We start from the raw sequence: 27166 nt of genomic DNA on the forward strand, positions 1-27166 counted from the left end.
CTTGGCCACTAACTCACTGTGTAATCTTGGGTGCCTTCCACACCCTGAGCCTGCTTCCTCATCTGTACAGTGGGACCAGTGACCCTTAGCCTGCCCATTTCTTCTCCGGATGTTGTGAGAACAGAATAAGAAAGAGCCAGAAATGTGCTAGGGAGGATGGAGTCACCAGTGTTCCCAGTGTCTAGATCCCCATAGAAATCCTTTGTGGACAGAGAGAAAAGAACTCACCTCTCAAAGCCAGAGCCCAAGTCAGGGTCCAGACTTAGCTAACTTCCAACCCTGGGCCAGTCTCTTTAACTTTCTGACCTGTATGTGTGTGTATGTATATATGTGTATAATGTTTACATGCATGTTTGTATATACTGTTTGTATTTTTGTATGTACATGTATGTGTCTGTGTATGTATATGTGTCTGTGTGTGTGTGTCTGTAGGTATGTATACATTGTGTATCTGTAGGTCTGTGTGTATGGGTGTGTATATGTCATCCATTGGGTATGCCTGTGTGTGTGTGTACATGTTCATACAGGCATGCATATGCACATTGTGAATGGGTGCATGTTTGTATATGTGTATCGTCCTTTGTTCTCAGAGAAGACCAGCATGACATCACCGTGCTAGAGCCAAGCGTCAGTGTGTCAGACTGTGACTGATCAGACCGAATGCTCCAGCATGTTGGGCACAAAAAGTCCATGGGAACATTTGGGGTGGATTCTCTAAATTTGCTTATCCTGCATTTCCTTTGAGCTGTTTCAGTTCTGCTTTGCTCATGGAGCACAGCCCCTTCCCTGATAGGGACGTGCCACGTTGAGCAGTCTAGGGCCCGTGTCTCCTATGTCACACAGTCAGTTCCAGAGTTCTTGAGAAAGACCTTGAGAGTGTGAGTTCTCCATAAAATAGTCTTTTTGGCAAGCGTACACATGTATATGTGTGTATGTAATGTCTGGCTTCATGTCTACATGTCTGTGTATTGTGTGTCTGTATACATGTAGGTAGGTAGTATGTATGTGTATTTATGTATGTTTACACACATGTGAGTCTGGATAAGTTAATATGACTTCAAGTTGCCTGAGGCTCACAAAGATGAATTGAGCCGCTCATTCCGCCAGCTCATTCCCTCCACCCCCATTAGAGGATGGATCTGAACCTGGGTCCCTGCTGATCCTTGGGCCAGCACTCTCCACTCCACCGCCCATAGAATCATTATTTTTACTATATTTTACATATTTTACTGTGATAGTTGTCCACACTGCCCTCCCCTCCCCTCCCCTTCTGTCAGCCCCCAGCAAGAGAACAAGGCAGACTCAGCTTTACCCTTCTCCCCAACATACTAATCCCAAACTTGGGTAGCTTTTTTTTTCTTGAAAAATTCTTTATTTTGTACAAAAAAAATATATATGATCTGACACCCCACTACAGTACGTCTGCCCAAGGGCCTACTTTGGTGGAGATGGGTGGGGTGCCAGTGAGCACCAGGCATAGAGAATGACCGGGGGAGCAGCAGGCATCGGACCCCAAGCCCCTCCTTTGCTCCAGCTGAAATGCCTCCTGCAGGCTAATGCTAAAGGAGGGCACCTAGGAGACCGAGGGGACGGGAACCAAGCCATACTAGGGTCAGGCCAAGGAACTGGGGGATGTTGAGCCAGGAGATGAGAAGCCTTGGGGGTGGGGGGGCATGAAAGTGATTTTCAAGTTTCTGAAGGCTGCAAAGTGGTCGAGCAATTAGCCGTGCTCTCCTTGGCCTCAGAGGGCAAGTCACAGAGGGGCAGATTTTCGTTTGGTGAAAGGAGAAATTCCCCAACACGGAGAGCCATCCACAAGTGGGGTGGGCTGCCTTGGGGGGACATCTTTGCTACAGCTCTTTAAGTCTAGGGGGACTTACAGGCTTGGTGCTGGAAGGGGTCTCAGACGCCATCAAGTCCAACTCTCATTTCACAGAAAAGGAAACTGAGGCACAGAGAGGTTGTGACTTGCCTAGGGTTACACAGCTAGTAAGTATCTGGGGCAGGGTTGGAACTCTGGTTTTCATGACTCCAAGCCTAATGCTGCATCCTCTTTATGGCCTCTGTTGTCCCTTCCAGCCCTTAATGCCGCTGACATCCAGGACTCCCTGAACAAGTGAGGCAGGGAGCAGGGAAGATGGATAGTATGGGGCACTGTCTCCCTGTACCCTTCCCCATCCACCCAGGGGTAGCTGCGGGCTCATTTCCCAGTCCCTACACTGAAATCTGCTTACACGCAAAAAGGAAAGAGAATTAAAAACCAGTTTTTTTTTAACCACACAACAGAATCAAACCCAGCCCCTCCCACCCAAGCCTGCCAGCCTGGATTCGAGGTCCCCTCTCTGTGCCCCCTTCCCACTAACAGCCCCCACAGCTCCTGGCACAGGAGGCAGCCACGGACTGGCACAGGCCACTCGTCGCCATCACGCCACACTTGGAGAACTTGTCCCGGCACAGGTCGGCTAGAGAGGGTGAAGGGAAGAGGGTCAGCCTGGGCCCCAGGGAAGACTGCACAGAGCTGCCAGTGACCCTGACCCTGATGCCAGGGTGAGGCCAGAGGAAACAATGTGGACCTGCAGCGGACTTTGATCTGGTGCCCAGTGGGGGCGGGGCTGCCCCCAATGCCTGCATTAGACTGGGGACAGAAAGAATCAGGAGATCTGGGAGGGAAGGGGAGGGGAGGGGATCTTCGTGGGCCATAGGGCCCCCCACCTACCTCGGAGCAGCTCCTCATGGGCACAGACGGTTCGGACGCAGATTTCTTTGTTGATAATGTACATTCGGCGCAGGCTGGAAACCGAGTAATAGGGGAATGGGGAGGCTTCATTCCCATCCTCCCAGGTGCCCTGATCCCCACAACCAGGCATCCATTACCCATGTACCTTTGCAGATAGCTGGGGCATTGGATCCTGGACCTTCTTGGGCTGGAGGGTCTGAGGTGCCACCCTCCTGTGCCCTCCCCACATCACTCACCTATAGAAGCACACCTCATTGAGGCATTGTTTGCAGGGCCTGTGGACCGAGTACAGGCGGGTACAGGGGTACTGCTCCTCCCTACAGTCTGGGGGAGGGAGGCAGGGAGAGTGAGGGAGGCAGGGCTCAAAGACCTCCCCCTTTCCTCTTCCATAATCCCCTTGGGCTCTTGCCACCTTCTCTTGTGCCAGGAGGGGCCCAGGTCCCCTCTGTGCCCTCTCTAGGCTGAGCTTGGGCAAAGTGGACAGGGAGACTGGCCAGGTTCTCACCTAGTGGTCCAGGCTCCGTAGGCTCTGTCTCTGGGTTTTCTGTGAGGGGAGAGAAAGCAGAAAGGATGAAGGGAGAGTCTCCTTCATTATCACACGCTCCTCTTCTGAGAGATTCAGAAACTGAGGCCTGGAGAAGGGGGAGCCAGGACCACATGGGACAAGGACAAGTGAACTATTGAGCTCCTATGTGTATGGGACTGTACTATCACTGAGCAGCTATTAAACCCCTAGTATGTGCTAGGCACTGACAACAAAAAATAAAACAATCTCCTATCCCAGTGAGGGAGGAGGGGGTTGAGTAAGGGCTAGAATATGCAAGAAGACTTGAGCCAGGGGCCCCCCATTCCTGGCCCTCAGCCCTGGAGGAGGCCAAGTTGCTGGTCAGGGACCTACCATGGGTGGGGGCCGGGATCACCTCCTGCTGGACCTGCTGCTGTGACTGGTACTGCAGCTGTTCCTCTGGGGGCCGGTGGGTGGACTCTGCCAAAGAGAAAGGGGATAGGTGGCCTTCTGGCATCCCTACCCCCTGTTACTCAGCCCCTCCCTCATCACCCCACCCCATCCCCATTCTGGCCAGCTGCATACCTTGGTAATCGTAGTACTCAGGATTGTCTGGATGGGCAAGAAGGGAGGGGGTTAGATAGGTGGCCGTGGGAGACCCTCTGCTAAGCTGGGCAGCCCCCATAACAGTAGACCCCCCCCCCAGCCCAAACCCAGAGCGGACGACTTTGCCCACCCTCCAGGGTCTTTGATGCAAATTGCTTGTGGTAGAGACGAGACCTAAAGAGAAAGGTGTCTGGAAGTGGGGGAGGCTGTGCTGGAACTTTGCAAGGATGGGGAAAGGTCTGCACTTTGCATGGAGGAAAAACTGGGAAAGAGAGCCAGGGATATTGAACCCATGAAAGAGGTGTATGATGGCAGTCTTCAAGTGAAGTATCTTTGTGAGCAAAGAACCAGGAATAACCTACTCTACGTGGGCCCAGACTCTGACTCAGTTTAGGTCAGAGATGGATGAGATGCCCTCTGCGTCCGTTCCAGCCTCAAGGCCTTCTGAGCCACAGCAGATGTAGGTGGAAGCTTAGGGGCCCCTCAGTCACACCCCATGGCTGCCACTCACCAATATGGTCCCCATAATGTGTGTACTGGATGTGTTCAGGGTCAATGTCATACTGTTCCTGGGCCAGCAGCCCGGCTGAAAGGAAGAAGGCAAAGGTCAGGGATGTATTGGGTGGGATCCAGAGGAAAGTCTGGGGTCCTTGGAGCCTGGAAAGAGGAATGATGGGATAGCAGGAAAATCACTAGAGCTGGAGACTGAGGACTGGAACTGGAACCCTGCCTCTCTCTGATGCTTGCTGCCTATGGAATATTGGCCAAGCCCCTTAACTTCCATGGGTCTCAGTTTCTCTTTCTGTCAAGGGAGGGAGTTGGACCAAATGGCCTTCGAAGTCCCATTTCAGCTCTAGAAATGTAATTCTATGATCGTAATAGATAGGACTAGGGCCCTGGATGGACCAGGAAGATGGATGGATGGATTCAAGGTTGAGGAGGGAAGGAAGAGGTCCCTGGTCAGAAACTCAGGACAGTCTGGTCCATGTTAAGATCTAGCCTAAAGACATGCCCCTTCCTCGTACTTAAGAAAGGGGTAAAGAGGACAAGCCCAAAGGATCATCAACTTAAAAACTGTAATTATTTCTCAGAGACTGGCAGGGGCATCCTTGGATAGAGTCACAGAATTGTAGGGAAGGGGAAGCCAGGTTGTACTACAAGTGCTGGGCCTGGAGTAAGACTTGAATTCAAATCTGGCCTCAGATGCTTCCCAGATAAGCAAGTCACTTAACCACTGCCTGCCTCAGTTTCCTCCTCTATAAAATGGGCACAAAATAACACCTCCCTCCCAGGGTTGTGGTGGGGATTAAATGAGATCACACTTGTAAAAGCACTAAGGACAGTGCCTGGCACGCAGTAAGGACTATAGAACTATTGTTCTGATGGGAGGAATCTCAGAATCTTAGCAAGAGTCTGCCATCTTGACAACATTTTAATGTCTACAAAGCATTTTCCATAGATCCCCTAATCCTCACTGCAGCTCTCCAAGCTATGTTTTACAGATGGGGAAACAGAGGTTCAGAGATGTTAAGCGTCTGACTCGGATCAGTAAATGCCCAGTATGAGGATAGGGAGTAGACGTAATTTCATGAATGTAGACAACCTAGAAAAGAGTCAGGAGAAGCTTGGGTCTGGATCCTCTCCCGACACCCAGTGCCCTTTTCCATTTCATCATCATCCTTTTTACAAAGGGGGAAACCAGGAGACTGAGTGGGAGAGAAACTTGCCCAAGGTCCCAGTGAGTCAGTGGAGAAGCTGGAATTAGAACCCAGGACCCCAGGCTCCTAACTCTGTGTTCTTTCCATTCTCCCACACCACCTCTTTGGAGAGTCTCAGGGTCAAGTGGCAAGTTCTTCGATGTCAGAGTGAGTGCCTATCCTCACTGGTATCTGTAGGGGCTCAGGACACTGTGGAGAGGGCAGCTTGGATGTGGAACAGAGCTGACATCTGGGCTTTGGAGGTTGTGGCTGCCTGGGAAGGTGGGTCAAGGAGAATTCCATCCATGTGAAGCAGGGATATCAATGTGGGAAAGACATTCTGCCCCCCACCCCCACCCCTGTCCTCTGGGGCACTTCTTATAGTTGAGAACCTGATAAAGGAAAATGATCCTGAGGCTTCAGTGGACCCCACTCACTACTCACCAGGCAGGCACAACAGGAAGAGGTAGACAGCTCTCATGACAACAAATATGGCAACCAGTAGGGGATAAAACGGGAGAGATGAGCTAGGGAAAAGAGAGTATAGTTTAACCCATTATCTTTTCTCAAAAATCTATCCATCTTCCAAATTTCCTTATTTCTCTAATATCTCCTCTCCACACTTACAGTCACTACCCTAGTTCAGGCCCCTATCACCTCCCTCCTGGACTTTCTCAATAGCTTCCTAACTGATCTCAAATCTCTCCCCACTCCCCGAAGCATGGCTACCAAGTGATATTCCAACAACACACATCTGACCATCAGTGCCCAGCTACTCTCTGTTGCCTTTAGGATCAACATAAATTCCCCAGTTGGGTATTTAAAGCCCTTCCCAGTCTGGGCCCTTCCCCTCTTCACACTCCTCTCCTTCATGCATGTTATGGTCCATCCAAACTGGCCTGCTTGATATCTCTTCTACAGGCCATTCAACAGCTCCCATCTCCCATTTCCAGGTTGTACCACACCCCCATGCCAGGCATGCCCTTACTCATTCACCATCTCGGTCTCTTGCCATCCATCAAGGCTCAATTCAAGGACCACCTACCTCCTAAGGCTTTTCCTGATTTCCTTCCATGCTCATCTCTCCCTCTGACATGCACCTTCCCACTGTTACTTTGTGGATGTCTTAGATTTGAGAGGAAGCATCGGTGCTAAGTGTATAGAAAGCCGGCCTCAGAGGCAGATAGTCCTGGGTTCCAGTCCTGTCTCTTGACCAATATTGAATGTGTGACCCTGGGCAGCTCACTTAACCTTCCTAGTGCTCTAGGAAACTTCTGAGACAGGTGGCAGAGAAGGGGCCAACTTGCCCTGGTAGAGTTTCCTCATCTGATAGCCCCTCATATCTACAAAATCCAACCCCTCTATTTTGTCTTTCCTTGTCTGTGCGAGTGTTGTTCCCTCCAGGAAAGGTAAGCTCCTTAAGGGGAGAGGCTTTCTTTTGTGTCTTCGTGTCCTTGCCAGAGCTTAGTACAGTGCCTGGACACAGTTGGCACTTAATAAATGTTCCTTGAATTGACTCTCCTCTGATCTTCCAAGGATCCCAAAGCCCTGCTTTCTCTTTCTTCCTTTCCGTCTCCCCTCCCCCATCTGGCTCTCTTTCTCTGTCTCTCATTCTCACTCTTGAAAGGAGCCCCAGAGACCATATGACCCTTGTATGTGTATGGGGGTGAACAGCAGCTGATCTCAGAGCTCCTGACTCCCTGTAACACTCCCTCCCCACCACCTTGTACGTAGACTTTTATTTGTACTTAGTATATATACTTAATAATAATTAGTATTTACCTAAGTTTAAATCTGGCCTCACACACTTCTTAACTGTGTGACCCTGGGCAAGTCACTTCGCCGTGTGCCTCGGTTTCCTTAACCATAAAATGAGCTGGAGAAGGAAATGGTGAACCACTCCAATATCTCTGCCAAGAAAACCCCAAATGGAGTCATGAAGAGTCAGGCAAGACTGAAACACCTCAGCAACAGAAATTTTCCTGGTGATTTAAGGTTTGCAAGGAGTTTACAAATATTATCTTGTTTGACCCTCACAACAACCCTGGGAGTTGTGTTAATAATAACCTATTATTATCCCCATTTTACAGATGGGAAAATGGGGATAAAGTGACATGCCCAGGGTCAAAAGCACGATTTGCCCACAGGTCTTCCCGACTCCCAAGTCCAATGCTTTCTCCACTTTGACACCCTACAAAACTCGAATAAAACTCTAACAGACCCTTACAAGTTCCCCTACCCAGCTGCCATGACACCCAAGGAAGCTGAAAAGTAATCTTGAAGTCCTTCTAGTGCAATCCCTTCATTTTATTTTATTATTTCTTTGAAGCAGTCATAAAGTGACTTGCCCAGAGTCACACAGCTAGTAAGTGTCTGAGGTTGGATTTGAACTCAGGTCCTCCTGACTCCAGGACTGGTGCTCTATCTACTGCATCACCTAGCTGCCCCAATCCCTTCATTTTAGAAAGGAGGACACTGAGCCCCAGAGAGCAAAAGTGACTCATCTCAAGTCATACCAGAACTGGGTAGCAGTACGCTATGGATCAGTGTGGTCTATTATAGTGGAAAGAGGACTGGTTAGGGAATCAGGTCCTGGATTCAAATTCTGTTTCTGCTGCTTACTGCCTAACAATAGGAATGTTCATTGGCATATATATGGTGCTTTTAAGGTTTTCCAAGGGTTTTCTATACATTAGCTCACTGGAACCTCACTACAATCCTATCTCCCAAAAATATTATTACGATTTTACAGATTAGGAAACTGAGACTCAGAGGGAAAGTGACTTGCCCCAGGTCACATAGCTAGGAAGTGTCTGAGGCAGGATTTAAAGTCACAGAGATGATTCTTCCTGACTGCAGACCCAGTGCTCTATGCATTATGGTTCCACCTTGCAAATCCACAGAGTCCTAGCTAAAATCCATTCTGCAGAAGAGGCAAGAGTTGTCCTGCTCTCCACACACGGGAGCCCAGGCCCCCTGGACTCAATGCTTCATTCTCTCCCTTCCAGCCTCCATCTAGCCTTGCTCGGGCCCAGCAAGTCCATGTGCCAGCTCCATAGTGCTGCCCAGAATGCCACCTGTTCTCAATTAGATTCTGGGCACTGAGCATCCACCCTAAGTGACTCCACATGCTCCCCACCCTAGGCTGAATGGGGCCCCCTTTGTGCTAGTGGGGGGTCACCCTCACTTAAGCTAGGAGACGTCCCTTCTTGCCAAGGAAGCTGGGCCCCACAGAATCAGAGATATAGCGCTGTTACCTACTCTAGACATATGGGAATAGGTTCTTATGGTTAAGAAGTGAGAAAGTTGGCCCAGATCTCAGGAGGAACTTTTATAGAATCGTAGAATGTCAGAATTAAAGTGCCCTTAGCATGTAGAATGTCAGGGCTGGGAGGGACCTTAGGTCAGAGAATTCAGAAACAGAAAGGTCCTTAGAACATAAAATGAGGGGACAGGAAGGAACTTCACAGCACCGACTGTCAGAGCCAGAATGAACCTTGGAACACAAAATGTTGGGGTTGGAGAAACTTTAGAATGCAGAACAGTCAGAAGAACCTTACCAACCTCCATATTTTACAGAAAAGGAAACCAGGACCCTTCCTACCTTCACCCTGGAGCTGGGACAATAGAGAGGGAATTCAAGCAGATCAGGATCACACAGGTCAATGAGTGGTAGGGCTTCTACCAGACCCCACCCCCTCCATCATCCCGCCCAATTCTCTTACCCTATTGAAGACAGTTTAAAAGTATTTGACCCTTCCTGGATTGGCTCCAGTGATACAGGAGAAAGAGGATGGGACTGAGAAGGAAGCATCCCTTGGTTCCCATTTTCCTTCCAAATCCTCCAATAGCTGCCTCCATCCCATCTCACAAGCCCAGTGGTATAAGAGCTTCTTGTACAACTTGTTCACAAAGTGATTTCATACCTGTTTTCCCCAAAATTGATACTCATATCAACACTATGTGGTTGGCAAGAGGGGTTATTATCCCCATTTTATAAATGAAGAAATCTAGGCTTAGAGAAGGAAAAGGATTTACATATAAAAGTGCCACACTGTGGATTAGAACTCAGCTCTTCCAACTCCCAGGTGAGTGTTCCTTCTGCTGCACCAAAAGGTCTCTTTTATAAGAACTAGAACTGGGTCATAAAGCTGGAAGATACATGATCGATCACCTAGTCCTTCATTTGATAGAAGAGAAAACTGGGGCCCACAAAGGGCAAGTAACTTGCCCAAGGTCACACAGACAGCAGAATCTTCTGACTCTGATGGGGCTGCTAGGTGATGCCATGGTGCATAGAGTGTGGGCCTGGACTCAGAAAGACCCATCTTCATGAATTCAAATCCAGCCTCACACTTACTAGCTGGGTGACCCTGGACAAGTCACTTCATCCTTGTTGCCTCAGTTTCCTCATCTGTCAAATGAGCTGGAGCAGAAAATGGCAAACCACTCTGGTGTCTTTGCCACAAAGACCCCAGTTAGAATCACAAAGAGTTGGACGCATCTACAACCTCTGACTGAATCCACCTCGATATGCTGTTTCTAAGGCTGAACCAAGAAAAAAGTCCAAGGAGAAGGAGGGGGAGCAGAGGGAGGAGAAGGAAGAGGAAACATTCAGTAGGTCTATAAGAGCTGCACAAAATACTGATCCTCCCTTTAAGGGACCGTTTGATATTGCTTTGCGGAGCTGCCTTCTTCCATTCCAAAGGCAAGGTTACATGGTCGAGATTGGGATCATTCACCACATTTTAACACCTACTACGTACCAGGTACTAGGGATACAAAGACAGAAATGAGGTTATGTTCCATCAGCAGACCTGATATGTACAGAGATAAATGTATTCTGGATAAATGCTGAGTACATCGGGGAAAAGGAGTCCCTAACAACTGGGGGGTAGAACAGAGAGAGGATCAAGAAAGATGGCACCTGAGTTGAACTTTGAAGCAAACCGGGGATTTTTAAACAATAAGGGGAATGAAGGAATGCCTTCCAGACATGGGGGACAGACTTGCACAAATTCATGTGAATTTGTGAATATTCCTCATGTGAGGGATAGTGAAAGGGTCAGCCTGGCCAAAACTCAGAGCTCGTGAAGTATAATGTACATTAAAGCCGATGGCTAGGACAGGTAAGGAGTGGATTGGATCCCCTAATCTCCAGGTTCCCTTTCTTATCTCTACAGGGGGTCAGGGGCCAGTTGGGGGAGTAGGAGAAGCTCCCAGCTGGGCCTCTTCCTGGCCTTCTGGAACCCTCCTGTGTTCTCTCTTGGCTCAGAAGGATGTCCTAAGAGCTGGGTCAAGAAGACCTAGTCCCAGGCCTGGCAGTTCCTGGACAAGATGGGGGAGGGCCAAAGCATCTGGCTCCGGTGCCACTTAGCAATGCAATTTAACTCAGTTTGGCAACGTTTCTTAATCACTTCTTATATCTGAAAGCACTGTTACAGTCAAGTCCAAACGAACCCTGCTCTCAAAATAGATCTCAGCATCTTCAAGATCCCCTAATCTCTCCCCACCTGATGTACACCCCCAACATTTTACAGGACTCTCCACTCCCACCATGGAGGATAAAGAGAAATTCCAAATTTTCCATCTGGCTGCTCTCCACCCTTACTCCCAGACTAGCTTGTCTTCTGTTCTCCAACCCAGCACCTAAAGGTTTCTCTGATTCATTCCCTCACTCCCTTGCCCCTTCTTAGAGAACCCCCACAGGACTCAGTCCTCAGTACCTTCCCCCACCCCCAACACCGGCCCCATCTCAACCCAGTCCGAATTCTCAACTCTCTTTCCCGGCAACCTCCGTCTGACCCAGGGAGAGAAGGAGGATAGAACCAGACTGTCTGCTCTGCTTCCAGAGCCGGGCAGGGGTCTAGGGTAGAAAAAACCAGATGTTTCATCGGGCACATCTGGGAACCATCAGCGAGAGAAAACACACACACTCACTCACATGCACACACCACACACACTTTCCTTCTCCCCTTCCACAGACCCCACCTTCTCCTCCCCTCCCCCCACATTCCAACTGCCCCGAGAGAACAAAAGCTGACCGCCCCCCCCCACGCGCGTACACACACACACACACACACACACACACACACACACACACACACACACACACACTCGCACACACACACTCACAAACACACAAATATACACCGAAGCGGACCTGCAGAGATCCTGGCACAGTCATAATGCAAAGCACCCCCCAGAGCCTAACCCTGGCCTCCCACCACCCCCTCCACGGCCCCACACCACTCTCCAGCCGGTCTCCCCAACACCTAGCGAGCCGCTCCGCGCCCCAGTCTTCTAGCAGCAACCCCGAGACAAGCCCGCTCCCCTTCCTCTAACTCTCACTCCCACCTCCCCGAAACAAAAGTTTTAAAGTGCTTTGAGATCTCATTCAGACTAGGCAGGAAAGGTCACCCTCCAGCCACTGCTTCGCCTTCCGGACCCCCTCTCATATTCGGGACCAGCCACCCCCTTCCCAAAGCTTCCCAAGTCTGGGGTAGGGAACCTCAGAGCCCCAGACGGAAGACCGGGCTCTGGGGTCCTTCCTGGCCCCTCTCCCACCTTCCCACCTCCCTTCTCCTCCGCTGTCCCCTCCAGCTAGGACAGGGAGGGGTGCGGGCAGCCCCCCCATCCAGCCCGGTCCCAGCCGGCCGGCTCCTCTCCTACCTGTCTGGGTCTCTCTCCTCTGCCCACCCAGCTGCCTGCCAAGAGCCTCCCCCTTCTCCCCAGCCCCCGAACGGGACAAGCCGCCACCTCCAGCCTCACCCTCCGCTGGGTCCTAATGCTAGAGCCAGGCGGGCTCTGGCCAGATGTGGAGCGGGGGCGGGGCATGGCCGGGCTGGAGTCCGGTGCTGGGGCCGGGTGCTGGGGCCAGGCTGGGGTAGCCCTGGAACATCCTGCGGGACTGACATGTTAGAGGCGGGGAGGGTTGGGAGGACCCGATGCCCCTGGAGGGGAAACGCCCAATGTATAGGGATGCCCGAGGACCTCTGAGCATTCCAAGTGTGGTGAAGAGGGCAGAGATTCGGACACAGGAGATCTGGGTCGAGGGGCTGGCCGTGTGACCTTGGGCAAGTCACTTTTCTCCGCTAGCTTTCAGTTTCAGAGAGGATTAGGCTCGATCAGGTGTTCTTGTTTCATAATATTTGACATATAATAATAATGATAAAATAATCGTAGCTAGAATGCATATAGCAATTTAAGGTTCATAAAATGCTTTATAAATATTATCCAATTGTATCCTTATAACAATCCTGGGAAGTATAGGTGCTAATCCCATTTTACAGATAATAAAACTGAGACTGAGGGAGGCTTTCTCATTATTTTATCGTTTCGGGTTTCTTAAAAATACTATTTTATTTTTTCCAAGTACATATAAAGATGATACATTCTTTTAAAAATTTTTTTGTTTCAAATTTTCTTCCTCCCTCCCCTCTACCCTCTTAAGATGTTTAAGTAATTTGATTTAGATTGTATATGTGCAATCATGTAAAACATATTTTCATATTCATCATGTTGTGAAGGAACAGACCAAAAGTTTAAAAACCACACACACACACACACACACAAATAAAGTGAAAATACTATACTTCTATCAGCATTCAGACTACATCAGATCTCTGGATGTGGACAACATTTTTCACCATGGGTCCTTGTGGATGGAGGTTTTTATCTCATTGATAAGAACCCCTAAATTTCCATTTAAATTAATAATCTAATAATAAAAATAAATTAATGAACAAACTTAATAAAAACAAAGATAAAAATCTTCCCATCCAAATTCACAGACCCCTTGAAATCGATCTACAGACCCCCCCCAAAGGGTCCGTGGGCCCCAGGTTAAGTACCTCAGGACTATTAGATGTTCTGCAGTCTCTCCTACCTACCAATGAATTGATGGCACATTTTGATGCTTGCTTTCACATATGTTGGAAGGTTCTATCTTCTCCTACTGTAAACTCTAGGTCTCCTCTAGGGACTCAGGCCCCACTTACCCTCCTCAAAGAGTAATAAACCCTGACTGGATGTTCAGATAAATGCCTTCGTTCAGCTCCAATCCCAGGGGATCATGAATAAATACATCACTGGATTTAGAACTTGGAAAGACCTTAGAAACTCATTTAATCCATCTCGTTTCTTTTCTAGGAAAGGAAGCTGAGGCCCTGAGAGGAACTTGACCAAGGTCACACAGCTTGTAAGTGTCAGAAGCTGGATTTGAACTCAGGTCTTCCTGACCCTCGGTTCAGTGCTCTATCCACACTGGGTGTTCCTTAAATTCAAGTCTCCTTTGCAGTAGACCCCCAAGCCCTTTGCTAACTCTGAAGACTTCCCAGTTGGTCATCTGGCCATCCTGGGTGCCTGGAGAATGGCCACCTTAGGCAGCAGCAGCCACAGACCCTTGATCCAGGTGTGCTGACCACTGCCTTCCCTTTCCCTCCTGGGCAGTCTCAGAGGCAAGGAAAGTGACAAGGAATAGCCATGGGCTCTTCTGATGGGAAGAAAAGGGAGCTTGTTTTTGGTGGGACCCAAGATGAGCTTGAGGCTTAGCCCAGGCCCAGAATCTCAGGGGCTACCAAAGGGCTGGGGGGGGGGGGGGGGGGGAATCAGAGTGTTTGAATTTCTCCTGCTGTTCTACCAGCCTTGATTTGGGTTTCCAGCCAAACTCTGCATGAGAGATGCTGTCTTCACTCTGCTTGGTCAGAGGTCGTGGGGCCATCTGGTGGTCACTTATGGGATGGCCACTGGGACTGGGAAAACCAGTTTTGTTTGTTGGGGATTAAATTGAACCTACAACCACCAATAGGAGAGTTAGAAGGGATCCCCTGGCAAAGAATTGGAAACTGAGGAGATGCCCATCAACTGGGGAATGAATGAACAAGTTGTGGCATATGAATGTAATGTGGAATATTGTGCTGTAAGAAATGATGAGCAGACAGATTTCAGAAAAACCTGGATTTATCTGAACGGATGCACAGTGAAGTGAGTAAAACTAGGACAACATTATACGCAGTAATAGAAGCGTTACATGATGAGCAACCATGAATGACTTAGCTATTGTATACAATATAGTTATCCAAGACAATTCCAAAAGACTTAGGATGAAAAATGCCATCCTCATCAAGACAAAGAACTATGGAGTCTGAAGGCAGATCAAAGCAGACTATTTTTCACTGTTTTCATGGTTCCCTCCCCTCTTTTGTCTTGTTTCTTCTTTCACAACATGACTAACGTGGAAATGTTTTACATGATTGCCCATGTGTAACCTGTGTCAGACTGCCTGCCTTCTTGAGGGGAGGGTTTTGAAACCCAAAATCTTTCAAAAAATGAATGTTGAAAACTGTCTTTACATGTAATTGGAAAAATAATATACTCAAGTCAAAATTTTTTTAAAAACAGCAACAAAGAGGCCTCAGGGACCATCTAGTCCTATCCATATCCAAAAAGAACCTCTCTGACAACTCTTTTTCTCTACCAGACAACTTCCACTCATTGTTAGGAAGTTTGTCCCGACCCCTAAATTGGCTTCTTGGTAACACCCTCGTTGCTCCTGGTCTGTCTTCTGGGCCCAAACAGGACAACCCTTCAAGTAGCTGAAAATTCTCCAGTCATTATTATCCCAACTCCCATGAGTCAGTTCCTCCTGGTCTTGTCATCAAGAGAGAGAAGAGGGGGCGGGGGCATCTAAGCAGAAAGGCTCCCTTTCTCAAGTGGTCATCCAGCCTCTGCTCACTCCCCTCCAGTAACAAGAATTTGTGACTAATACAGAACTCCTACATGGGCTACATGGCCTCAGAGATCCCTCCCAACTCTCAGATTTTGTGACTCTGTGACAACTCTTGAGGCATCTCTTTTGGACAGCTCTAAAGGTTGATAAGGAGTGGGTGGGTGTTTAAAATGTTAAATCTGAACTCCCTTTCTGCTCAGGCAATTGGTCAACAAGCATTTATTCAGCTCCTGTTGTATGCTAGGCATTGGACTAAGGGATTCCTCTTGAATGAATGAAAGAAAGAGAATTTATTAAGCACTTACTGTGTCAAGCACTGGGGGTACAATTAGAAAAAAGGAGATTGTCCCTGCTCTCAGAGGGCTCACATTCTAATTGAGGAAGACAGTGAGTGTGTGTGTGTGTGTGTGTGTGTGTGTGTGTGTGTGTGTGTGTGTGTGTGTGTGTGTGTGTGTGTGTGTAGTGCTTGCATTGCTAGGTCAAATGGGAAGATGTGGTGGTCTTCCATCTTACCAAAAAATACTAACTCCCAAGTTATTCAAGTGCTGTGAATAGCCACATTAGTTGCTCAGGGTAGGGAGCCAGAAGGGGCCAAGCCTACCATCACTGGGAAGCAGAGAGTGGACTTGAGGTGAATTTCAGTGTCCAGCCACAAGTGGGAGAGAGGGAAAGGTCACTGGTAGAAAGGCTGAGGGAGAAGGGCCCTCATCTGGTCCCTGGCTGTGAGGGTCTGGGAGGCCTGAGTTAGTCACCTCCACTGTTACTTTCCTCCCATCCATCATTCAGGAAGGACCTGAGACACCTTTGAATACTTGAAGAAGGCTACCATGTCCCTGTCCTTTCCATCTTTCTTTTTCAGACTAAATATTCCCAGTTGATGGGATCACAGAATTTAGGGATGGCTGTAGGGCTAGCCTAATTGCCCAACTGGATTGCCCCAAAGTTACACAAAGCTATTAAAGAATAGTTGTAAGGGTTGGAATCCTTTAATGCTTCCTCATCCAACATGCATTCTACAACCCAGTCTGGACAAGGTTTGTTGTGTTCTTAGTTGCCTCCAACTCTTCCATGACCCCATTTGGGGTTTTCTTGGCAAAGATGCTTGAACTGTTTGCCATTTTCTTCTCCAGCTCATTTTACAGATGAGGAAACTGAGGGCAACAGGGTTAAGTAACTTGCTCAGGGTCATATAGTTAGTAAATGTCTGAGGCTGGATTTGAACTCATGAAGATGAGTCTTCCTGATTCTAAGCCCAGAGGACAAGCTAGAGATGGCTAATATTCCTCCTAAAGTATAAGAAGGAGAACTAAACCCAGTACCCTGCAATGGCGGCTGGCAGGGAAAGAGCACAATGGGGCTACGGCCTTCCTGATCCCTGATCCTTCTCTCTAAGTAGCATAGAATCTCCTGAGCGTTCTTGACCATGTCACACCACTTATTTTTACAGGCCTTGAAAAACTCCAGACTTTTTACTTTTCTTCAGATAAACTACTGCTTAACTATGTCTCCCCTACTTGGGACATTTACTTTTTGAACCTATGTGTAAGACTTGACATGTATTGCTACTCAATCCCATCTTATTCTATTTGGTCCAATGCCCTACTCTGTTAAGTTATTTTTCTGATCCTGCCTCCCTCACTTAGTGAGTCAGCTCTTACCCTCCCAGTGCTGGGTCATCTCTGCCTCCCTTTTGTTTTCTGCCAGTCTGTTCACACTGGCCCCTGTTCTCACTCCTGTTGGCCACCATGGTACAGAAAGCTGCTGGAGGGATACAAAGGCAATCCGATCTAGGTTCAATATTGACTGGCCCTGGATGATAACAACTGCCATTTCTATAGACCTTTGAAGTTCACAAGGCACTTTCCTCACAACAACCCTGTGAGGTAGGTCATGCTACAAGGATTACTGTCCAATAAGGAAACTGAGGCTCATGGAAGGGAAATGAGTTGCCTGAGGTTGCAGAGTTGATCAGCAGCAGAACCAAACCTAGAACCCAGGTGTCCTCACTCTCAGTCTAAGGTTCTCTTCAGTGGACCACGTCTGGGTGTCGCCCTCGCTGCTCTGCTGAGGCTCAGGACAAACGGGAGGTGGAAGCGGAGGCATCCTGAGCATGGGGCTAGTGGTCAGGGCCAGGGTCTCACATAAGATCAGCACATCCAGGAAAATAAGGCAAATTTATTGAGTCTGTCAACAGGGGCAGTGAGGGTCAGCTGCTTCGAGCCCCTCCATGTACCCATGTCCATGGATAAAAAATAAAACTATTTGCAAGGTGAGATAAAGGAACTAAACTGGTCTAGGAAGGGGTGTGGAATGAAGCCCCTCACTACCAGGGAGGAGGAAGGAATTCAATGCTTTTGGGGGTGGCTTCTGTGGAGTCAAGATGCCCCACCCCCCAAATCTCAGCCAGTGATGAAGGGCATGGAATTAGGAAGGTGTCCTTCTCTGGGAACAGGTGCTGAAAGAGTGTGTTGGCAGTCCCAGGCCATGTACAGTGTTGCTACCAAGACGCATAAATAGATGAGGTGGGGAGGGGGGGGCTCAGACCTCCACCCCAGGAATGTCCCCAGGTTCCAGGGCTACCTCAGGACAGAGGCTGTCTTAGGGGTGGCCAGGATGGGCTGGTGGAGTGGGGGCCAGGGAGTCCGTTGCTGGGCCAGCTCCCGTTCAAGTCGCTTGAAGAATTTTTTGGATGCCTTCTTGGGGCATAGGTGGCGGAGGCACCTGGGGATCCACTGATCAAAGATACACTGCAGGAAGAGAAACAGAGGATTTCTGAGTCTCACCACCAAAGCCATCTTCTCCACCAACCTTGGTCCTGCCTTCTCCACCCTCTTCAATTCTCTCTACTCTTGTTGCCCTCTGTGAATTTGGTCTTAATTTGGGAAGGGTTTGAGTTCTAGCTCAGCTACTTAGCAGTTATGAGACCCTGAGTAGATCTCTGAGCCCACTCTGAACCTCAGTATCATCCTCTTGTAGTACGGTCTCTAAGGTCTCTTGCAGTTTTCCGAGTGTCCTAGAGAGGGCAGTGGCCATCCCCAGATACTCTCCCCAACACCTCCTCTGACACACAGTGACCGTTCTCTGCCTGTCCCCAGGTACCTCCAGCATGAAAGCTGCCACAAAGTTGAGGGCAGCCAAGCCAAGCAGTAGCAGCTTGAACCGGGTGTCCTTGATATCCTTCAGGGCCAGCCATGTCAGCAGGAAGTGTGGTGGGCCCAGGGTGAGCACAATCAGGATGGTGACCAGGGCAAACAAGGCCAAGAGGAAAAGCACTGAGTGGGTGGGGAAGGAGAGAATATGATCCTTTACGTGATTATCTCTGCCTGGTTGTATGCATGTCATCTTCCCCAGTAGATTGTAAACCCTCTGAAGACAAGACCCAGCTTTGGCCTTTCTTTGTATCCACAGTGCTGGGCACACAGTAGGTGCTTAATAAATGTTTCTTGACTGACTGGGGATGATGATGATGGGGAAAGGGGAAGTAAGGAGAAGATGAGGATGGGAAAGGGCTCCTGGCCCTCCCTGCACGTAGGGGATGGGCCAACATCCCTCCCTCCTTCCATCCTTCCTTGCCCAGGCCTCACCGTTTGTGTAGAGTGGGCGGCGGAAAGGGGGCCCCTTAGACATGGTCACAGCCATTGTGAGGTACTGGAAGCCTGAGAGGCAGAAGATGACCGTGTTCTCATAGTTGGGTAGGTTCTGGGACCCTGACATAGTCCTATTTAGAGGGACAAACCTATAGTGGCAGGGAGGAGAGAAGAAAAGGAAGGAAAGGGAGATGCTTAAAAGTGAGGAAGACACCAGACTCTATGTGAAGATCCCCATGGAAAGGCAAACCCACCCACCTCCCGGAGTAGCCCTTTTGGGACAGCACTAACAGGAACTAACACTAACACTAACACTGACAGCTGATCCACTTCAGCTTTTTTACAGCTCCTCTCCATTGTTCCTAATTCTGGGACCAGACAGAAGACATCTAATCCCTCTTCTAAATTCATAAAGGTAGCTGTCAGAGCACACCTCCATGCTGCCACCCTCGCAGCTTCCTTTTCTCCAGGCTAGATGCCACCTGTTCCTGTAGCTGATCCTCATGGGGTGTTAGAAGTCAGAAGTGAAATATCATCTTTTGCCCCTCCTTTACTATTCTAGTTACTTTCTTCTGGACACCCCCTAAACTTGTCAATGTCCTTCCATATTCAGAAGGTACCATATTCTCCCCTCAGGGATCCCACTTGTATTCCCCAAAGGCATACCCACTCCCAGGAACCTGGGCATGGAAAAGGAGCCAAGGCCTCACCAGGGCTGGGAGATGGTGATGAAGTAGCCACTAAGCTGGATGGTCGCGACCAGGATGGTCTGTAGGAGGAGGCTGCCCAGGACAGCCACACGGAGCAGGGCCCCTGGCGGCCGGGAGACCCCCAACTCTGGGGCAGGCCCTGTGAAACTCATCAGCACTGCCACTGAGGTTATGATGGCCAAGTCAATGAACAGAAACTGTAGGTCACCTAGATTAGTATTGATCTGAGGGAGAGGCAAAGAGGAAGTTAACAGCATCAATCAATCAATGATTCTGCACAGTGTCATACAAAAGAGATAGGAACATATTTCTACATGCAAAAATGGAACAGTCTTCATCCTCAAGGTGCATTCTATGTAGATCACTGTGTAGGTGAGAGAGTGAGTTCCCACACGGGAAAATGAGGATTCTAGGTAGGATGGAAGCTCTTTGAGGTCAAGGGCTATTTTGGCTTTGTTTTTGTATCCCAGGCATGAACACAGGCCTTTCATCTGTCATGGTTTAATATTCATCAGAGGCTTAATAAATGCTTATTGACTAATATAATACTGAGCCCAGAAACCTAACCTTGGACAGTGCTGTTAGATGCTGTTGGTACCCTTTCCTTGCCTCCCTCAACTAGGAGACCCAATCACCAACATGGTTACATCTCTACATAAGAAGCTTCATTGGCTCTCAGTTGCCACTAGAATAAAATATAATCTCCTGTTTGGGAAGGAGATTTAAAGACCTTCACAGTCTGGCTCCTGGCTACCCTTCTAGACCAGTTTCATATTATTCCCCCTTAGGCAATCCACATTCTAGTCAAACTGGTCTACTTGCGGTTTTATATACCCCACATCCATCTCCCACCTCCATGCTTTTATATCTTTCATGCCTGGAATAAACTACTTCTTTACCTCTGCCTCCTAGAATCCCTAGCTTTATGTAAGGTTCACTTGAGGTCACCTCTTGCCTGAGGCCTTTCCTGATTCCCCTAAATCACACCCCTGCCAAAATCACCATGTATCTACTTCATCTATATTGTGTATTTGTTTCACTCTACTAGAAATGAAGCTCCTTGAGGCCAGGAACTGTTTTCATTTTTATCTTTGAATATCCAGTGCACCTAGAACACAGTGCCTAGCACACAGCAGGGAATTAAAAATCTTTGCTGAACTGAATTAGATTGAATAGACGAAGAAGCTTCTGATGGGGGGGTAGGGAGACACAAAGCCTGCCCTTGGGGAGTACCCTGTCTAAAATGGGGAAGTAAGACCACAAACGCAACATAAAATAGCCAACCCCCTATGGAAGCAGAAACTCAAAATTATGGAATGAATGAAGAAATTAAAGTCGGCAGTTTGGGGAAGCTTCCTGGAGGAGGCATCTCAGCATAAGGGGAATTAGCTAATGGGGAACTGAAGGAGGGCTCTGTTCCCTTTCCCCTCAGCTCTGCCCCAGCTTCATACTCACAGTGTAGAGCAGTAAGACAGAGATGAACTGGATGAAGCTGTAGAGCGCCATGTACTGGAAAATGCAGAAGGAGGTGACCAGTGAGCAACGCCCTTCCCTGTGATATAGAGGAGAAACACGAGCACCAGACATCAGGGCTCTGAAAAGGGGGTAAGGACCCCACTAGGAGCAAAAGGAGGGGCGACTGAAAGCCTACCCTGGCTCTCCCTTTGCAGGGGCTGGGCCAGGCTGGTGTTAGACCTTTGTCTAACACATCCCAATACACTTATTCTAGTATAAAAAGCATTGATTGTATCCACCTACACTCTTGTCTGAAAGACCTCAGCTACAACAGAGAAATAGCAGACTTGTTCTTGGACCATTTCTATAACAGTGATGATTCTCATCATTACCACAGGATGATAATAATATAATTATATTATAGAATAGCAATATAAATATCATGGTGATGGTAGCGATAACAATGAAAATCAGCACTGGATTTTTTTGAATATAACTGAAAGTGGTATATCTTTGGGTGGAGTTTAGATCCAAGGACGGTATCAAAAGGCCCTCCGTGAGCAACACCTCCCTGAACGAGGCTGATAGAATGCTACCAAAGAAACACTGAGCAAACTGCCCAGGCAAGAAATTCCACAAATCTCCATGTATTATCCTTAGAGGTTGGGAATGAGGTTTATGATGGCAATTCAGAACCAGGTCACTGCCACCAGAAATCACAGAAGGCTTATCCTTAAGGAGGTTGGACTTGGAATATTATACATAAAAGAATAGATAGAAGGATGGTGACTTGTCCTTGAACCATTTCTATCTGAACCCCATCAAAAAAAGATGAGATAACATTAATACTATGGATAAATCAAGGATTTGCCAGGAACTCCCTATGTGACAACTCTCTCTTTGGATGCTAAACTGCCACTGACCAACAACTAGAGAATCTTAGAGAGTTGCTTATGACTTAGGAGATATTAAGTTACTTAATAAAGTCTTAATTTAGACTTAGTTAAATGAGTTGTCCATTGTCATATCGCTATTACTGAGTGTCGGACGTGGCATCTGGACCCAGCTCTTTCCAGTTCAATGTACTATTTGCTAGACCCTTTTTCCTTCTCCCATGTGTCCCCTGATCAAAACTTCACTTCTTTTTCATTTCACCTTGCTCACTTCTCTTTTCAATTTTTTTTTTGGATAAGACTGGGGTTAAAAGATCACCCTGTCCTGGGTCTGAGGGACCGGAGAGTTATTGGGACGTTGGAGTGGTCTCAGTCTCAATGGCATCTCCCAGATTACTTCCTATTTAAATGTTCATATCTTGTACATATGTCATTATTTACATGTAGTCTTCCCCACTGGAGTGTGAGCTCCTTGAGAGCAGGGGCCACGTTTTTGTCTTTCATTGTATCCCCAGTGCCTGGCACACAGAAAGTGTTTACTGAAAGTTTGCTAACTAAATGACTGGTGGTCCCCTCCCAAACTTTGGGAGAGCCAAGAGTTTTCTGAAAGTAAAACTATGGAGAAAATGATGTAAATGTAAAATGTAAAAAATACAGAGAGAGTAAAGTAAAAAAATGAGACAGTAGTTAGTGTTCTGCACTGGTTTCTCAGCCCCGTGAGGTGGATTTCTTTGGAGGTCAGAGACTGGCAATAGTGCTTACACCTGAGGCTCACCCATCCTTGTCCCTCAACTAAGCCCTTGCTTCCAGCCCCTCTCCCTGCCACTACCCTGATACTTCCAAAGGTCTCTTTCCCATGGTGCCACTTACCTGATCACCTTAGGCACACACTCAATGTTGGTGATTTGGGAGGTGAAAGGTGATGCCACGGAAGCCTCAGCCTCTGACAGGGAGATGCCCACATCGGCTGCCTTCAGGGCCCCACAGTCATTGGCCCCATCTCCACACATCCCCACACAGTAGCTGTCAAGGAGAGGGTGGAGACTGTCAATAAGTCTTGCAGCACTCCAGGAGTTGCTCCCACCTAAGTAGAGGGAGTGGATAAATCCCAAGGGAGGTCTGAGGTTGGACAAGCCACTAGGCTTCCTTCAGAGATCCAAGATGAAGCTGGGAGGTAGGAGCTCATAGGTCCCCCTGAGAATGGGAAACTCTCAAGTCAAGCTCTCTACACCCCCAACTCTCAAGGTGGGGCTCACAGAAATATATTCAGAGCTGAGTGAGACGTCAGATAAGAACTTTGGAGTTGGGAGGACCCTTAGAGGAAATCTTGCTATAGAACAGAAGCTAGGAGAACTGTAAGAGTCACACGAGGGAGAGCTCAGACTTCTTTTGCTTGGCTTCCAGAAGACAGACCTAGGTCAGCTGGGTTTCAGTCTGATGTAGGGGAAGACTTTGCTAGAATGAAGCGAGCAGAACCCAAGAACAAGCTATTATATAAGAACATTCTAGAAACAGTTTGGAAGACTCGAGAACACTGTGGAGAACCCAGCGAAGAAACCTCCTGATGGGGAGGTGAGGGACTCCAGGCGAATGAGAAGGCAAACCCTTGTGGACATGGTCAATGGGGGAGTTAGTTTTGCTTGACTATGAAGAGCCGCTACAAGAGTTTAGTTTTTCTTTTTTCATGGAGAGAGGGGAGTGGGAGAGACTTGTGAACTGGAAAGTTTAAAAATTATAATTTAAAACTTTATTATTATTTTTTAAAAGAACATCATTTCGATGATGGGAGTTATCTGAAAGTAGAATTGGAGACTTCAGGAAGGTATTGAGATATCTATTTAAACAGAGGTGGGATTGGCCATTTGTTGGGGATATTATAAGAAAGAATTCTCATTCAGGAAGATGTCATACTAAATGCCTCTGGAGTCCCTTCTAATGCTGAATCTTTGTGATTCCTAGATCATTTAAAGCCATCCACCTTGGTGGGGGAGGGGGGGGGTGCATCATCTGCAAAATGAGTGGGTTGGACTAGATGGTCTCCAAGACCCACAAACCTACCCTAGAATGTTACATGTATAGACATATTTACAAAGGTCCAAATGAAAAATGCAATGATTTGCCCATGGGCAAAATGTCACAGTGTCAGAATCGAGAATCAAAGCCTTCCACTTCAGAGGCCAACATTCTTTCTGCCCCATTTTACAAAAAAGCAAACCGAGAACCAGAGGGATAAAGGGATCTGCCTTAGGGTTAGGGATTTCCAGAACAGAGTAAAAATTGTGACACAGGACATGGGGGGAAGGATGAAGTGATGTGGGAAGGGAATGTTGTTAGACCAAAAAAAATTTTGAGCTAAAAGGGCTCTAAGGGGCCATCTATTTTAATATGCTTATTTTACAATGGGGGAAACTGAGGCCCAGGGAAGAAAAATAACCCAAAGAAGTCACTGATCACCTGTAGTATTTATTCCATCTCCCTTCATATTTCAGATGAAGAAATGGAGGCCCTGAGATGGGAAGAAACCTGCCCAAGGTTTGTGGGGAGGATGGAGGGGTGGGGGCTTTAAGAGATTCCCTTTGTATCATATACTGGGTTCTGAGAGGTCACTTACTTCAGGTTTCGAAAGCCACACACCAGCTGAGTCTTCTGTTCTGGTGTCATCCGGGCAAAGATGGTGCCCTGGAGCAGGATCTAGGGGGTGGGCGAGAGTGGGAATGGCAGCTGCCAGGGGAGGGGGATACCCAGGGGGAGGGGAGGGAGAAAGAAGAAGGAGACAGTCCCATGCCAGAGGGCTCAATATTTTGGAGGTGGGGGGAAGGAACCTTAGGGATCATCTGGGTACCAACCCTCTCATTTTAAAGAGGAAATGGATTCAGGGAAGTTAAGTCACTTGCCCAAGGTCACACAGTGGGTGCAGTTGAGATGTGAACTCAGGAACCTCTGACTCTGAGGGACCAGGCAGGTATTCAGAGAGGGGAAAGTCATGGCTTAGGCGGGGATGAGGGCAAGGGTATGTGTGTCTGGGAGGGGAGCACAGTACCTTGGGCAAAAGTTCAGGGAAATGATCCAAAACCACAGCAAATGCTTTCCCGTTCAGTGCCAGGTGGCAGTGTTCTCCGTCTGGCTTCACAATGTAATCTTTGGGCTGAAATGGGCCCCCATGAGACCCCATAACTCAGGCATCCAAAGCTCTTGGGCTAACCCCAGTGTCCCTCTGCCCCAGCCTCTGGGAGAGCCATGGCCTCCTGGGTGCCTCATTCATCAGGGAATGGTTGCAGGGGGTGGGGGTCCACCCCCCTGCTTCTGGGCATGCTTCTTTCCAGAACATCAGCCTAGGGTAGGGAAGGAAGCTGAGACTGTCCTAAGACTTACCTCAGCTTGTTCACCACCTGGGGAGTGCTCAAAGGGGATGAACTTGATGGAAGCTGGTTTGCCATGGGCAGGGGCTGAGGCATGGACGAATATCACGGGCTCCTGGGGCCTCACCATGCCGCAGGCCCGAGACACATTGACCGCAGTCAACATGTTGTCACCTGGGGATGGGAGGAGGGCAGGGTTGGCCAGAGGCAGCTGAAGTCCCCTGGACCACTATGTGCCCGCAGGCTGGCTCCAAGGAGGGAATCAGTGTAACATCAATGCCTGCCCATATTACAGATGAGCTAAATGAAATCTCTGGGGCCTGCTTCCCAGGCTGTAAATGGAAGCCCTTCCCTTGTCTGCCCCACAGAACCCTCCCCAGGGCCCTGCCTTGACACCTGTGACCATGACGGTACGGATGTTGGCCCTTCGGAGGGTGCGGATGGTGGGCGCCGTCTCTGGTTTCAGCACATTCTTCATCACCAGGAGACCCAGCAGAGTCAGCCCACTCTCCACTTCTGCCCTGGGGGGAAAGAAGGGACAATCAGCCCAAGGGCAAAGGTCAGAGGGGACCCAGAGCTGTGTGATCTCAGTACATCAGTAAGTACTTATTAATCACCTACTATGTTCTAGGCACTGAGCTAAGTGCTAGAAATACAATGAAATACTACCTCCCTGGGTCTCAGGGTCTCCATTTGGAAAATGGAGGTAAGAAGCCTAACTTTCTCCTGGGCTTGTTGGGTACAGATTCTTTAGGCCAAGCCCCAGAGTTTACAGATGGGGAAAACTGAGGCCATGGCTCACGAGGTCTTTTCTGGCCCCTTCCACGCCTCCCAAACTACCTAATGTTCACTTTGTGTTTATTTTGCACCCACTGTCTCCCCCAAGAGAAGATGAGGTTCTTGAGGGCATGGCCCTTTCAATTTTGTGCTGAGCACAGTGCTTGGCACACAGCACATGCTTAATAAATATTTGTTGATTGAAATGACTTGCTAAAGATCAAACAGTTAGCAGAGTCAGGATCTGGACCCAGAGCTTCTACTAAATCATACTGCCTCTCAGTACCTATAAACAAAAGGGACAAATGCTGCAGATGGAGATCGAGCCAGACCGAAGGACCACAGATCCAGAGACCTCTAGAGGTCATCTAGTCTGACTTTCTCATTTAACAGATGAAGAAACTGTCTATTACAGAAGTTACAAATAATATCTCATTTGATCCTCACAACAACCCTGGGAACTACTATTAAGATTCCCCCTTTTGCAACTGAGGAAATTGAGGCAAACAGAAGTTAAGTGACTTGCCCAGGGTCACAGAGTCAGTTTGAGACAGGATTTGAACTCAGATCTTCCTGACTCCCGGCCCAGAGTTCCATCTACTGCGCCACCTGGCCACAATTAGAAGGGGCACAGGATCACATGACCATAGATTTTGATTTGAAAGGGACCTCCAAAGTCATCTAAGGCCAGCTTCCTTCTCTGACAGATGAGGAAACTGAGGCCCAGAGAGTGTCAGTGACAGAGCCAGATGTGAACACAAACCTTCACTCTGTCTGCTACATGAATCTGCCTCATGAATGAATGAGAAAGCATTGATTCAAGCATATCAATAGAGCTTGGATGGCCACTGTTGATGGACACCACGCAGTGGGCAGAGAAGGACGCAGGCTACGTCTGGAATCAGGAGGCAGATGTCTTTGCTCTCGGCCCCTAAGGCTCATCTTTGGGAAATCTCCACTCTCTTGGCAGGGTTATCTGGCTGAGTATCATGGCATGCCATGATCTCCAAGGAACAGAACCCTTGGTGAGCTCTAGGCAAAGGAAAAAGGCATGGCAAGTGTGGACCAGCCAAGGCAGGTGTGGCTATCTTTGTGCCAAAAGAGGAGTAA

At 48.4% G+C, this 27166-nt stretch overlaps 2 protein-coding genes across 9 annotated transcripts in view; both read right to left on the reverse strand.

The window, feature by feature from the left end:
- Positions 1–1349: 1349 nt before the first annotated feature.
- MFAP2 (microfibril associated protein 2) lies at positions 1350–12420 on the reverse strand. 5 transcript variants are annotated; one of them, XM_072609066.1, is made up of 9 exons: positions 12317–12420; positions 5990–6072; positions 4360–4434; positions 3828–3854; positions 3636–3722; positions 3243–3281; positions 2974–3061; positions 2717–2790; positions 1350–2462 (listed from the first exon to the last, which is right to left on the reverse strand). In XM_072609066.1, exons 2-9 carry the CDS (start codon positions 6024–6026, stop codon positions 2359–2361), a joined length of 531 nt encoding a protein of 176 aa, XP_072465167.1. In that variant the 5' UTR covers positions 6027–6072; positions 12317–12420; the 3' UTR covers positions 1350–2358. The 5 variants fall into 5 exon arrangements, with proteins under 5 accessions (XP_072465167.1, XP_072465169.1, XP_072465168.1 ...); XM_072609068.1 differs by having other exon boundaries at positions 12218–12324; XM_072609067.1 differs by lacking the exon at positions 12317–12420 and adding an exon at positions 12121–12217.
- A 5010-nt stretch (positions 12421–17430) lies between these two features.
- Positions 17431–27166, reverse strand: part of ATP13A2 (ATPase cation transporting 13A2) — a 36447-nt gene continuing 26711 nt past the window's right edge. For 3 of the 4 annotated variants that reach the window (XM_072609062.1, XM_072609064.1, XM_072609063.1), the window contains exons 20-29: positions 25676–25800; positions 25293–25453; positions 24961–25065; positions 24532–24611; positions 22791–22943; positions 21028–21124; positions 19573–19796; positions 18860–19011; positions 18375–18547; positions 17431–18022 (exon numbers count right to left, since the gene is read on the reverse strand). In XM_072609062.1, the coding sequence (XP_072465163.1) occupies positions 17852–18022; positions 18375–18547; positions 18860–19011; positions 19573–19796; positions 21028–21124; positions 22791–22943; positions 24532–24611; positions 24961–25065; positions 25293–25453; positions 25676–25800 (1441 nt within the window). In that variant the 3' untranslated portion in view covers positions 17431–17851. The remainder of the gene's footprint in view (positions 18023–18374; positions 18548–18859; positions 19012–19572; positions 19797–21027; positions 21125–22790; positions 22944–24531; positions 24612–24960; positions 25066–25292; positions 25454–25675; positions 25801–27166) is intronic. The other variant, XM_072609065.1, reaches the window with a different exon arrangement.

This window comes from Notamacropus eugenii, chromosome 5, assembly GCF_028372415.1.
Source record: "Notamacropus eugenii isolate mMacEug1 chromosome 5, mMacEug1.pri_v2, whole genome shotgun sequence".
Taxonomy (NCBI): Eukaryota; Metazoa; Chordata; class Mammalia; order Diprotodontia; family Macropodidae; genus Notamacropus; species Notamacropus eugenii.

What these genes read in the sequence shown, in the direction of transcription:
- MFAP2 (XM_072609067.1), bottom strand. Translation starts at nt 12,182, where the DNA reads ATGGGGGGGCTGCCCGCACCCCTCCCTGTCCTAGCTGGAGGGGACAGC. An exon ending in GACAGCGGAGGAGAAGGGAG is followed by an intron (nt 6,073 to 12,120) that starts GTGGGAAGGTGG and finishes TCTTTTCCCTAG; the next exon opens with CTCATCTCTCCCGTTTTATC. An exon ending in CTTCCTGTTGTGCCTGCCTG is followed by an intron (nt 4,435 to 5,989) that starts GTGAGTAGTGAG and finishes TCTTCCTTTCAG; the next exon opens with CCGGGCTGCTGGCCCAGGAA.